The 14,224-nt window shown below is 37.1% G+C and overlaps 1 protein-coding gene across 2 annotated transcripts in view; it reads right to left on the bottom strand.

The window, feature by feature from the left end:
* Positions 1–14,224, bottom strand: part of LOC117228839 (neurotrimin) — a 311,649-nt gene that overhangs the window by 231,693 nt on the left and 65,732 nt on the right. For both annotated transcript variants that reach the window (XM_033484851.2, XM_076520963.1), the window contains one exon: positions 1,664–1,874. In XM_033484851.2, coding sequence (XP_033340742.1) covers positions 1,664–1,874 — 211 coding nt within the window. The remainder of the gene's footprint in view (positions 1–1,663; positions 1,875–14,224) is intronic.

The raw sequence follows: 14,224 nt of genomic DNA, 5'->3' as shown, positions 1-14,224 counted from the left end.
GGCACTGCATACACATTTAGTTACGTTTTGAATAATTTTAACGTGTTACAACTAATGTAATGAAATCATTAAATTGTTGTCACAGTGTCAGTATTTTGTGTTCCATCTACACGCTTTTGTCATAAATGCATAAAATCCGCAGTCTGTTGGCACTGAATTTTCGGAGCGAGTCAATTTGACTCATTTACGATTTTATTGCTATATGTATAGAAAAACTTAAAGAATTTTGTTCAAAACATACGTTGATTTTTAATAGAATTATGACCGACATATGTTTTAAAAGAATTATATATAAATTATATAAATTAAATTAAATATACAAATGAATTAAATTATACATAGAAAAACTTAAATAATTTATTATAATTATAATTATATAATAATTATTATATATAATATAATAAATTAATAATATTATAATATTATATTATAATTATAAAAATAATTATAATTATATATAATATAATTATATAATGTTTATGTAATAATTATATAATACTTATATAATAATTATAAAATATATATAATTATATAATATTTATGTAATAATTATATAATACTTATATAATAATTATAACATATATATAATTATATAATATTTATGTAATAATTATAAAATATTACATATATAATAGTTTTATATAAATAGAAAGATTATTTAAGTTTCTCTACGCATACAGCAATAAAATCGTAAATGAGTCAAAAATCGACTGTAAATTGTTGCATAACTCGTTCAGACATCTGTGGTCCATGAACGCGTGAACGTTCGCATTCATTACAACTTCGCATCGCCGGTCGGCGTTCGCTCACCGTGGGCGACCATCCCCTAACAGGTTGCAGAGTCCTCCCGTCGCTCTCGCAGGCCGCGCATTTCGATTCGACAAAAAAAAGACACCGGTGCGTGGAACGACGAGAGTAGCCCGGAAACAAGCGGGGCATTAGTCGCGATAAAAGGAGTTTAATTGTTCGATACCGGGTTAGAGCGAGCCGGGTTTTGAGTAGCCTCGGAACCGATCCCGATCGATCTCGGTCAAGGTGGCTGGCGGGTAAAAACGAAAAAAAGAAAAAAGCCGAACTCTCGAGCCCCGGGAGCACACCCTCGAAGCCGGTGGCGTGTCCGAATTCAATACTCTTCGAACGGCGGCGCGTTCGGGGCGGGGCGGCAAGGCGGCCGAGGGGAACAAAAGAAGGGTAGAACGCGACGCGACGCGGTCGGGCTTTGTGTTTCTGATTATTTTTGCCGGATTCATTCCGCCGGAGCAAACACAAATTGGCTGGAGACAGCGGCGGCGAGCGGGCACGGTGACGGCGACGGGGAGAGAGGGGGGGCAGGGACGGCAAAAAAAGGAAGGAGACGTTTTAATTGAAATTCAAAGCAGATTTCGAATTGGAAAAGCCGTTGTAACGTAAGCTCGATCCGTAACCGGACCCGAGGGCAAACGAGAGGGTGCAAGGCGCGTGGGTGGTTCGACGGTCGGTCGTGCGATGCCGGTGTGTGTGTGGCGGAGACGATCCTGATAGACGTTTCGGAGAAAATAAAATTAACGAGCGCGCGCGGCGGGGGTCGTCGGGCGAGGCGAGAGCGACAGAACGATTCCGACGGGAAGATTGCGCCGCGCGGCGCGGCAAATAGACCAGTAGAAAGAAGGTATCGGAAACTAACCGACAACCGAGAGATGCATGGAATGACCGATCGGCGGTGTCGTTGACACTTGACACTCGTAGGTGCCGGAGTCGCGGCGCTGCGGGTATTTCACTTGGAGCGTCCAATCCTCGGTCTGGGGGAAATGCGTCGCCACGAATCTCTGGTCGGAGGTGTACGTCTCGACGCCCACCGTCAGCAGGTGGATGTCCCGGTGCCTCACCCAGGATACCTGTCGCAAACAGATAGCACCAGTACAGTTATGGTTCAAGAATGATACGGTTGTTACCGGCTACCCCGGCTTAACCCTCCCACTGTGCTCCGGTCAATACGACCCTGTATAGCACCTTCGAATCTTCTATGGACCGGGTCGGCGCGAAAATACGGTTGGAACCTCGTTTATCCGCGCATCGTTCGTGTCGGAATTGTAGCAAATAAATTCGTACGAATCGTTTCGTCTGTTTATTCGATTAATGCATTTTTCGTCTTTTTAAAAGAGACTTTGTTCGAATAATGGTGTTGATAATTGTTGAACGTTTTCTCGGAGTCATTTTTTCGAGAACGTATTAAGAATGTATGCTGTTTTATGAGAATATTGCAATTGGTTCCTCGTCGATACCAGAGTTGCAATAAATAAATAATTATTTGAACGAACTAGTCAAAAATATATTAATTTGAACGATTCTTCATTTTCTGAAAGAGTTCTTCGAGATTGTAGAATTGTTCAGATAGTAATGGCAATAATTGTTGACCGTTCTTTCAAAGCTATTTTTTGAGAACATATTAAGAATATATGCTGTTTTATGAGAATATTGCAATTGGTGCCTCGTCCATGCCAGAATTGGAGCAAATAAATAATTATTCAAACGAACTGTTCAAAAATATATTAATTCGAACGATTCTTCATTTTCTGAAAGAGTTCTTCGAGATTGTAGAATTGTTCAGATAGTAATGGCAATAATTGTTGAACGTTTTCTCGGAGTCATTTTTTCGAGAACGTATTAAGAATATACGCTGTTTTATAAGAATATTGCAATTGGTACCTCGTCGATACCAGAGTTGCAACAAATAAATAATTATTCGAACGAACTGTTCAAAAATATATTAATTCGAATAATTTTTCATTTTCTGAAAGAGTTCTTCGAGATTGTAGAATTGTTCAGATAGTAATGGCAATAATTGTTGACCGTTCTTTCAAAGCTATTTTTTGAGAACATATTAAGAATATATGCTGTTTTATGAGAATATTGCAATTGGTGCTTCGTTCATGCCAGAATTGCAATAAATAAATAATTATTCGAACGAACTGTTCAAAAATATATTAATTCGAACGATTCTTCATTTTCTGAAAGAGTTCTTCGAGATTGTAAAATTGTTCAGATAGTAATGGTTGATCGTAGTAATGGTTGATAATTGTTGATCGTTTTTTTAAAATAACTTTTTAAGAATATATGCTTTGCAGAAGAAAGATTGTTCATTGAAGCGATGCAAGATATAAAATAAGTTGAACTTTAATTTTCGCAAATTTTTAATTCCGTAAAAGTTATAATATCGGATATCATTATCAGTATCTCGAAAGTATGTATATTGCGAACGGAATACGGCTCTGTTTCCCGCAATATTCCGTAAATGCAAACGATTCCTATTTCTACGCATAAAATGTACTCGAAGCTGAAGCACAATTGTGTTAAAGTTGATGCTTCAAAACTGCAGTTATTTCTGCGCCGACATAGTTCGATGTTTTTTAATCCGGTCATGTGAGTTTCCAGAGCGGAAATTCATCCGCTTGATGTTTTTAATGCACATGTTTCTAGCAACACAGCACTTCCGATTTACGAAAATATCATCGGCGTTTAAATTGTTACAACAAGCCTGCGGCCCCTCCTGCAAAATAAAAGTTCTCTGCGCTAATTGCAACGTACTCGAGTCAACAAGTCATACATTTTTTAATAAGTTGGAAATAATGTAACAGCATTGTTAAATTCTTTACATGTATATAATTGTATACAGGGTGTCCCATAATTACATTAACACCCGGAAAGTGGTGATTCCTGAGGTCATTCGAAGTAACTTTTTCCTTGGCGAAAATGCAATGCGCAGCTTTGTTTGCGAGATATTAATGAAAAACACTGACCAATGAGAGGCAAGCTCGCCTAGCGCTAGGCGGCTGAATCAATCAGAGGCGAGCTCGCCTAGCGCTAGGCGGCCGAACCAATCAGAGGCGAGCTCGCTTAGCGCTAGGCGGCCGAATCAGAGGCGAGCTGGCTTAGCGCTAGGCGGCCGAATCAATCAGAGGCGAGCTCGCCTAGCGCTAGGCGACCGAGCCAATCAGTGGAACTAGGCTCCGACGGCTCGTTGGCTCAGCCGCTTTGCCGAGCTCGCCTCTTATTGGTCAGTATTTTTCGTGAATAACTCGCAAACGAAGCCGCTGATTGCATTTTCGCTAAGGAAAAAGTTACTTCAAATGACCTCAGGAATCACCTCTTTCCGGATATTAATATAATTATAGGACATCCTATATATCAATTGAACATGCAGAACTGTTCTGTAGGACAGCTACTACAGGAGATGAAACAATTATTAAATGCTTAATAAAGACCAGGTAACATTCAGAGTTTCATTGAAAATGTTCCATACCGCACAAACGTGGATTTTTCTGTAGTCCCAAATGATTTTAATTCTTTGCCACGTTTCTATTTTGCGCGAGAGCCAGATCGGAAAGTAATATGCGTCGCTTCAAAAAGTACGTACCCGGCGGCTAAATGAAATTCTCATCCACAAAACGCATGGAACAAAACAACGTTTCCAAAAAGATCGGCGACCTGTTCGAGAACCGCTATGACAGCCTAGCAAAAGCAACGCGACATTCGATAGGACAATACGCGGTTCGAATGTAAACGTCAAAACTTTCGAACGTGTCGATACTTTTAAACAAGAAACTTTCGTTAAACAAACAGAGCGGGGAATTTTCAACTCGAGGAAATATTCCAGCGTGAACCTTGGAAAAAATCCGTCTTTTTCTTTTTCACATTTTCAATGACAAAAAAATCAGTAGAAGAAATTAATAATTTCAAAGTGTAACTATTTTCTTAATTATCGACCTTTATCTTCTGTTCTAGTATCTGATATAGCCAAAGTTATGCTAATTAATGGATTGCGGATGTTATGCGTTTGTCGCAAAACATGAATATATCTAATTTGAAACAGTAGGAAGATGAAAAGCAATTAATAACGTTGATATGTTACTTTCGACCCGTTAAAATGATTAAAGAAGGAACGGATCGAATTACGGAACTATTTCATCCAACAGATGCAGTTGGTTTTTATTTTGCATAAAGATTCGCAGTCCAATTAAAAATCTTACACGTTGTTTCACATCAGATAAACAAAATGGCCGCGGTAAATGGCCCATGGTAAATACGGGACGATCTTTCTTGACCAAAATGTAACTATGTACTATTTTAGCATGTGTTTACTATTTCGAAAAATATGTAACTATTATTACTGTAAGATATACAATGTAATTGTTATTTATTTTATTATATATTATTATATAATATTTTTATTATAATATTTATATTATATAATATTTTATTATATATTATTATATATTATTATACGTTATTTATTATTTATTATTCATATTATTCATTACTAACTATTAACTATACTATTTCAAAAAAGGTTCATTCGCTCAATTCTGTATTGCACGAGAAGACAAAAATATTTACAGTCTATTAACTATTTCAAAAGTCTATTTTTCCCCTATTTTTCCCCTATTTTTTCTCGGCCCTGTAATGAATGCCGTGCGAGCGTTTGAAAGAAACGGCGCACAGAAATGCCAACGATGATCTCGAAAAAAAAAAATGGTAACTCCCGATTTCCGGAAACTGTACCGATACGAGTGAAACACGGCACAGAGGATAGTTCGGGCTTTTTTGCGTTCGCCGTGGGATTCGTCGCGGCCAAAATAGTCAATCTTTTATTGATATGTCTGTTTGAGATCACAAATCCGGGTATCAACAGAGGAAAGAGACCCGGGGATCGTTGCAGCACGAAACACGCTCGTTGCACTCGACGAACGAGGCGAGTTTTCAAAAATTGAAGAATAGCGGTTGCACGTATAACGGAATCCCCGCGGAATGTGTTCGGATCCCCGACGAGAGAAAGCTCTCTCGGAAAAAAGAGAAAAATAAGTGCTGGCATTATTGAATGAGCACCTCATTAACCGGGCTGGGTTTCGATAACCGGCAGCGGCAGACAACCCCGCTAAAGTCTTTGTTTACCTGCCCGATACCGGCGACTCCTCCAAATAGGTCAACTCTGATTGGTATAGCTGTATAGAGGATCCGCGGGTCTCAGAAGTCATAAACACGCTTTACAGATCATATCTCTCCACGCGAGATAGGCAATTTTTCGAGCGATTTTGTAGCGAGCCTCGGAATTCGGAACGCTCCTTGATAAATTCGAAACGGGAACATTCGGTTCGCGGCAGGATATCGGTTTTCGACCCCGTTCAGATAAGATTGTGCCTCGTTAATTATTAGCGGACCGTCGTCCGCCCCGGGAAATTCATTTCTCAGCCACCGTTCCGTGGAAACAGGGATTAAATTGCTTCTAACCCTTTTCGAACGAGGATTTTTCGAATGACATCCTGCTCGGCGAACGAGATCAAGTATCAAACACTTGAATAAATAAAAGCCGAACGGTACATGTCAGCCTCTTGGTTGACAAGTGACGTAAGTCTCGTCTCTCTTATCCGATCGTTTATTTTTACAATATTCTCGTACCGAGACGTGGTATCGTCTAAATAATACGAGGAACAAAAATTGGACATTTGTGTAATACCTAATAAAAAAGTCATAATAGAATGTAGCTTTATCGTAGGATAATAAAGTAAAGTAAATAAAAATAAAATAAATAAAATTAATAAATATATGCATAAATGTATTTTTGCATGTATAAATGTATTATTTTGAACAATTTTAACGAGTCGTAACTGATACGATCGAATCATTAAATTTTTGCAATATTGTCAGGGTTTTGTTTTTGCATAAAATCCGCAGTCTAACGATCGCGATAATGCAATTTAATCGAGTATCATTACTGCACCCGAATTTATAGTCTCGCGTTACGTACAGTCTCTCCCAAATTTTTCGCGAATCCAGACGAATTTGCGAGCTGATTAAAATACCCGAAGTCTTACGAAACGAGACCGTGGAATCGGAAACAGCGAGCATTACGTATTTAACGAATTTAAACAATAACACCGCGGTATTGGATTATTGCATACGTCAGCCTGAAATCACTTATAATTTATGCAGTCGTTCATTCGGTAATTAAGCGTTACACAACGCCGGGAAGAGATTGACATTTGCATCATAATTTACTGTACCTTATTGCTAAGCCGCGGTTGTAATTATTATTTGCTGTGTACGAGTAATAAATCCATCAATCCGGACAAAGGTACGAATTAAGTTAAACAAATTAACGAGTAAACGGAAAACGCATTTATCAGATGGAATGGTCAGTAATTGTGGTGGCGCGAAACTCTGGCAATGTTGTTTTATTTATTTGTTTATTTATTAGTCCGTTAAACCAGTCGGCGGTTTATTTAACAAATACAAGATTGTTACATGCGCGTATGTTCGATATTATTTATTCTAGAATCATACTGAACATCGTTTAATGAGATCGCGAATTGCTCTTAATTAACCAGTTAACTGTGGCGCCTCCTTTTCAGAACGAGCGACGACGAGTATACTCGTCAAACACGTAGCAAGTGTCTTTGTTAAAATATTGAAACAAAAAGACGGTTTTATTTCATAAAATCAACAATTTTATTGCTATTATTTACTTATTCATTTAACATTAACATATACTACATACGTAATAAACGAAAGACACAGGAAAAATCGAATAGTTAAAAATTCAAATTGCTGCTGTAGAGTGATATTGGGCAAAGCAAGCAACGATATACAGGGTGTCCCAAAAATGTCTCGCAATACGGAAATGTGGGGTAGCTGAGGTCATTCTAAGTAACTTTTTCCTCTGCGAAAATGCAACTCGTGGCTTCGTTTACGAGTTATTAACGAAAAACACAGACCAATGAGAGGCGAGCTCGCCTAGCGCTTGGCGGCCGAGCCAATGAGCGCACGAAGCCCAGTTCCGCTCTTTGGCTCGGCCACCAAGCGCCAGCATATCTCACCTCTCATTGGTCACTCTTTTTCGTTAATAACTCGTAAACAAAGCCGTGGATTGCATTTTCGCCAAGGACAAAACATACTTAAAATTACCTCAGGAACCTCCCATTCTCGGATTGAGAGACATTTTTGGGACAACCTGTATAATGGCATTTTGCACGTCGAACACCAATATCGTGATTCTTTTTCAATCTTATTTTTATAACAATGTAAACATATATATAGGATCGGCTTTGAAATATTCTAAGCATCTTGAAATTTAAGAATATGTTTTTCTTTTCACTAAAATTACAATTTAAATAGCCTAATGATCGCTACTGTTTACGCGAGACGAGTACAGTAATGTCTCCCTTACTGACGCTAAGATTGTCCACGAAAATGAACAATTTGGGAAGAGGAGACACGATTATGCGAGCCTTGCAGCTCGTTTTAGTTGTTGTCTGTTATAGTTGTTGACTAATCGATATCCATAAAAAACGAGCCACGAGGCTCGAACAATCGTATCTCCTCTTCCAAAATTGTCCATTTTCGTGGACAATCTGAGCGTCAATTAGAGAGACATTACTGTACCAGGCCCGCAACGCAGCGTTTTCCACGCTGCTCGGACATTTTCGCTTTCGAAAATTCGCGCGCATCGCTTTGTCATCGGTAGACCGCGGATTTTCATGCGAAATAAAAATTGTCTGCTGCTATTGCAAAAGACGGAAGTCACTTGGAGATATCATTCTTTCTTTAACAATGCAAATTCGTTGCAAATAATACATATCGCAGTAATATGGACTTTCAATCTTTTTATTGCTTCAAGCTGCAGTTACAGTAATGTCTCCCTTACTGACGCTCGGATTGTCCACTAAAATGGATAATTTGGGCAGAGGAGATACGATTATTCGAGCCTTGCGACTCGTTTTTATTAAATTGTGGGCAATTTATAACTATAAAAATAAACCGCAAGGCTCGAACAATCGTATCTCCTCTTCCCAAATTGTCCATTTTCGTGGACAATCTGGGCGTCAATTAGAGAGACATTACTGTATTCTCGTCGCGACGCAAAATATTGCCACTTCTCCATGACGAGTATACTCGTCGAGCACAGCTAACTGGTTAAGGATTAGAAGCAAAGCTTCTCGAATGTAAGCACTGATTTTCTCTTTGCATTTTAGTTCCTTCTTTCGTAATTCCCATACAGGTGAGTTTCATGATGAAAATGCGCTCAGGAAAAAATACGAGACGATTCTGTTCTTTCAGTTTATTCAGTGCATGAAACACGAAACGATAAAAACGTCGAAGAAAAATGATCAATCGCAAGAACGACCGTCTATTTAACTTCTACTATTTGCGATCGACGCGAAGTTATTTTTATTTGTTAAGCGTACAAAATCCGCGGTTTGCTTGTTACGGACATTTCGAACGGGTTGTTTGGATAGGAAAGAAATTCGCCGCAAAGAATTACGGCGAAAGAGGATATCCGCCGTGGTATCGTTCCAATTGTAGATCCAGAGGTCCCGATTTTCGAAAGTCGACGGGATAGAATGACCCGACGTAAAACGATATTTAGGACGTCGCATGTGACTCAAGAGAGAGAAGGTAATTCGGTTTCGAATTTTATTTCCTCGTTGTCTTGAGCTAACCGCCGCGGCAAGTGGTTTAAACATTGGCTGTCGAACGCTTCTTCCCCGCGATCTCTCCGGGTAATAATAAACCGAGCGATAAAACCGGCAGAAAACAACGATTACAGGGTGAAATGTCATCAGCCAGGGCGGAGAAAGGGAGGAAAACGAACATGCCGAGGAAGAAAAATAAAGTAATTCCGAGAAAGTATGTAACCGTGTCAGTAAACGAGCCCCGATAAAATCGATAAGTGACCGTCGTCATGACTGATCCCGAAGCAATTACATATTACCGTGCCCATTGAGCCGCACCGTTCACGAAGCAATACTTTCGCGGGGATTTTTGTTACGATAAAAGGTAACTTTTGCTTGAAATGTTACAGCCGATGGAACCGGCGGACGCGGACCGGTGCTGGCTTTCGGGATTAATCCACCAGGATTAATTAACAAGCCAACCTCCGCGATTGATCATCGTCTGTCCAAAGTCTCGGCGCTGAACAGTTTTTTTCAGGCACACCTGTTAAACGTATCAATTCCATACCTTCGCGAGTTTACTCGTCCACCGTTTCGGTCGGCGTAGAATTTTGTGAAAATAGAAATACCGATTCGGTCGAAAGTTTCAAAATCGATTCTAATCGAAACGCGAGAATTGTTTTTGCGTTATTGCCAGATTGCGAATTTTATGCATTCGTCGCGAACGTGATTATTTCCCTAATTTGAAAGAGTGGGAAGATTAAAAGTAATCAATAATTTTGATGTACCGCCATCGAACTATCGAAATGATTAAAGATGGAACGAAGCTTACTTCTGTTTTTTACAACAGACGACTTTTATTTTGTGTAAAGAATTGTTATTGGATTGCAGATTTTATGCAACCATGATCAAGATAACTAGAAAAACTATGATAAAAATTGATGAACATTTCTATCTTGTCTACGATTTATTAAAATTACTAACAAAAACGAGACGCGTTTTTAAATTTCACATTTCTGATTCTTAGGATTAAGTTAGACAATTTTGCATAAAAATCCGCGGCCTAGTTATTAATGATAACTGCAAAGCTTTGCGTATTTATACGAAATTTATATTAAAAGATATTAAATATCACAATATTCGACATTCGAACATAACTCGACTCTTAAATTTAAATCTCAACGACTTAAAACTCGTATAACAGTATATCGGAATGTCTTGAACAATTTCGCATTCAATGTAATCGTTGTTGCTACAAATGCACAATAAAATCTATTGTATTTCCGCCACGGTAAACGTTTCAATGCGAGAACTCGACGTGCTTCCATTCTTATAAAATCATCCACGCGCGTACAGATTTGCATAAAGATCAACAGCCCGCCGTTAATTAATCAATGCCACAATCAACACTGCAAATATTTCTCTTTCCCAAGGCGTGTATCCGACCCAGATCTAAAACGTAATTCATACTCCAATAATAATACTGCAAATGTTTATCTTCGGCGAGATGCGCGGCGGTACATCCAAGCGACCCGACCGAATTCGTCAGACCTCTCCCATTAGTCTTAATTTGCTCGAGAAGGAAGAAAAGAGAATTCCGTCGGCGAAGAAAAGATAATTCCATCGACGTGGAGATGATAATTTCATCCGGCTCCGGTGCCTTTAAACTGCTGCGTGAACGTGCGAATTTGCATGAACACGTCCTGCAGTTCAGTTGGAAAGTACACAAGACCATAGAAACGCTTCATTTTGAAGCTCGCCGAACCGTTCTACGAATTTCTCTATGACGCCCCAAGAAATACGAGTGTAAACAATACAACGTCCTTTGAAACAGCATTCTCGAACATCCGCTGACGATAGCAATTGAATTAAATTTTTATTAGCAATTTAAATTTTAGTGAATTTTCAACAGAAATCGGAGAGTTGCATGTGCGAAGAATTCTTTTCCGATTTCCGACCGACGTCTAGATTAGAAGCATTATTTAGTATCGATTTTTTGACTAACATCATTCTCGAACATCCGCAGACAATAACAATTATAATTATATTTTGATTAGAAATTTAAACTCTAGTGAATCTTCAATAGAAGTCGGAGAGTTGCATTTGCGAAGAATTCTTTTCCGATTTCCGACCGAAGTCTAGATTAGAAGCATTATTTAGTATCGATTTTTTGACTAACATCATTCTCGAACATCCGCAGACAATAACAATTATAATTATATTTTGATTAGAAATTTAAACTCTAGTGAATCTTCAATAGAAGTCAGAGAGTTGCATTTGCGAAGAACTTTTTTCAGATTTCCGACCGAGGTCTAGATTAGAAGCATTATTTAGTATCGATGTTTTGTCCAACATCATTCTCGAACATCCGCAAACGATAGCAATTATAATTATATTTTGATTAGAAATTTAAGTTCTAGTGAATCTTCAATAGAAGTCAGAGAGTTGCATTTGCGAAGAATTCTTTTCCGATTTCCGACCGAAGTCTAGATTAGAAGCATTATTTACTATCGATTTTTTGTCCAACATCATTCTCGAACATTCGCAAACGATAGCAATTATAATTATATTTTGATTAGAAATTTAAGTTCTAGTGAATTTTCAACAGAAATCGGAGAATTACATCTGCGAAGAACTTTTTTCGGATTTCCGACCGAAGTCTAGATTAGAAGCATTATTTACTATCGATTTTTTGTCCAACATCATTCTCGAACATCCGCAGACAATAACAATTATAATTATATTTTGATTAGAAATTTAAACTCTAGTGAATCTTCAATAGAAGTCGGAGAGTTGCATTTGCGAAGAATTCTTCTCCGATTTCCGACCGAAGTCTAGATTAGAAGCATTATTTAGTATCGATTTTTTAACTAACATTATTCTCGAACATCCGCAGACAATAACAATTATAATTATATTTTGATTAGAAATTTAAGTTCTAGTGAATTTTCAACAGAAATCGGAGAATTACATCTGCGAAGAACTTTTTTCGGATTTCCGACCGAAGTCTAGATTAGAAGCATTATTTACTATCGATTTTTTTGTCCAACATCATTCTCGAACATCCGCAGACAATAACAATTATAATTATATTTTGATTAGAAATTTAAACTCTAGTGAATCTTCAATAGAAGTCGGAGAGTTGCATTTGCGAAGAATTCTTTTCCGATTTCCGACCGAAGTCTAGATTAGAAGCATTATTTACTATCGATTTTTTATCCAACATCATTCTCGAACATCCGCAAACGATAGCAATTATAATTATATTTTGATTAGAAATTTAAGTTCTAGTGAATTTTCAACAGAAATCGGAGAATTACATCTGCGAAGAATTCTTTTCCGATTTCCGACCGAAGTCTAGATTAGAAGTATTATTTAGTATCGATTTTTTGACTAACATCATTCTCGAACATCCGCAGACAATAACAATTATAATTATATTTTGATTAGAAATTTAAGTTCTAGTGAATCTTCAATAGAAGTCGGAGAGTTGCATTTGCGAAGAATTCTTTTCCGATTTCCGACCGAAGGCTAGATTAGAAGCATTATTTACTATCGATATTTTGTCCAACATCATTCTCGAACATCCGTAGACGACAGCAATTAAATTAAATTTTGATTCGGAATTTAAACTGCAGTAAATTGTAGTCAATAGAAATCGGAGAGTCGATTCGAAAATTGCGTCCACACGGTATTCGCTTTCAGCTTTCCGACGCCAGAAGAAGATTGCAGCGTGTAATGGTTGTAATGGTTACAGGGGAAGTAATTACACCCCGGGTCTGGATTAGAAGCATTATTTACTACAGACGGTGCAGACGGCGCACTGATTGATCGTGCGATAGATCGACTAACTGTTTGGCCCCGATGATCGAATGAATTCGCTTGCTTACATTCAGTGGCATTTGTACCTGTCTTCGTAAAGGGTGCATCTTCTCCTCTTAATGAGATAATAAAATATCAATAAAGGATCATAAATTACTAATTAACATCTTTTCCTCTTAATGAGATAATAAAATATCTTAATAACAAGATAATAAAATATCAATAAAGGATCATAAATTACTAATCAGCATCTTTTCCTCTTAATGAGATAATAAAATATCATAATAACAAGATAATAAAATATCAATAAAGGATCATAAATTACTAATCAGCATCTTTTCCTCTTAATGAGATAATAAAATATCATAATAACAAGATAATAAAATATCAATAAAGGATCATAAATTACTAATCAGCATCTTTTCCTCTTAATGAGATAATAAAATATCATAATAACAAGATAATAAAATATCAATAAAGGATCATAAATTACTAATCAGCATCTTTTCCTCTTAATGAGATAATAAAATATCAATAAAGGTTCATAAATTACTAATCAGCATCTTTTCCTCTTAATGAGATAATAAAATATCATAATAACAAGATAATAAAATATCAATAAAGGATCATAAATGACTAATCAGCATCTTTTCCTCTTAATGAGATAATAAAATATCATAATAATAAGATAATAAAATATCAATAAAGGATCATAAATTACTAATTAGCATCTTTTCCTCTTAATGAGATAATAAAATATCATAATAACAAGATAATAAAATATCAATAAAGGTTCATAAATGACTAATCAGCATCTTTTCCTCTTAATGAGATAATAAAATATCATAATAACAAGATAATAAAATATCAATAAAGGATCATAAATTACTAATTAGCATCTTTTCCTCTTAATGAAATAATAAAATATCATAATAACAAGATAATAAAATATCAATAAAGGATCATAAATTACTAAT

This window comes from Megalopta genalis, chromosome 1 (assembly GCF_051020955.1).
Source record: "Megalopta genalis isolate 19385.01 chromosome 1, iyMegGena1_principal, whole genome shotgun sequence".
Taxonomy (NCBI): domain Eukaryota; kingdom Metazoa; phylum Arthropoda; class Insecta; order Hymenoptera; family Halictidae; genus Megalopta; species Megalopta genalis.
This window is presented reverse-complemented; position numbering and strand designations above follow the sequence as displayed.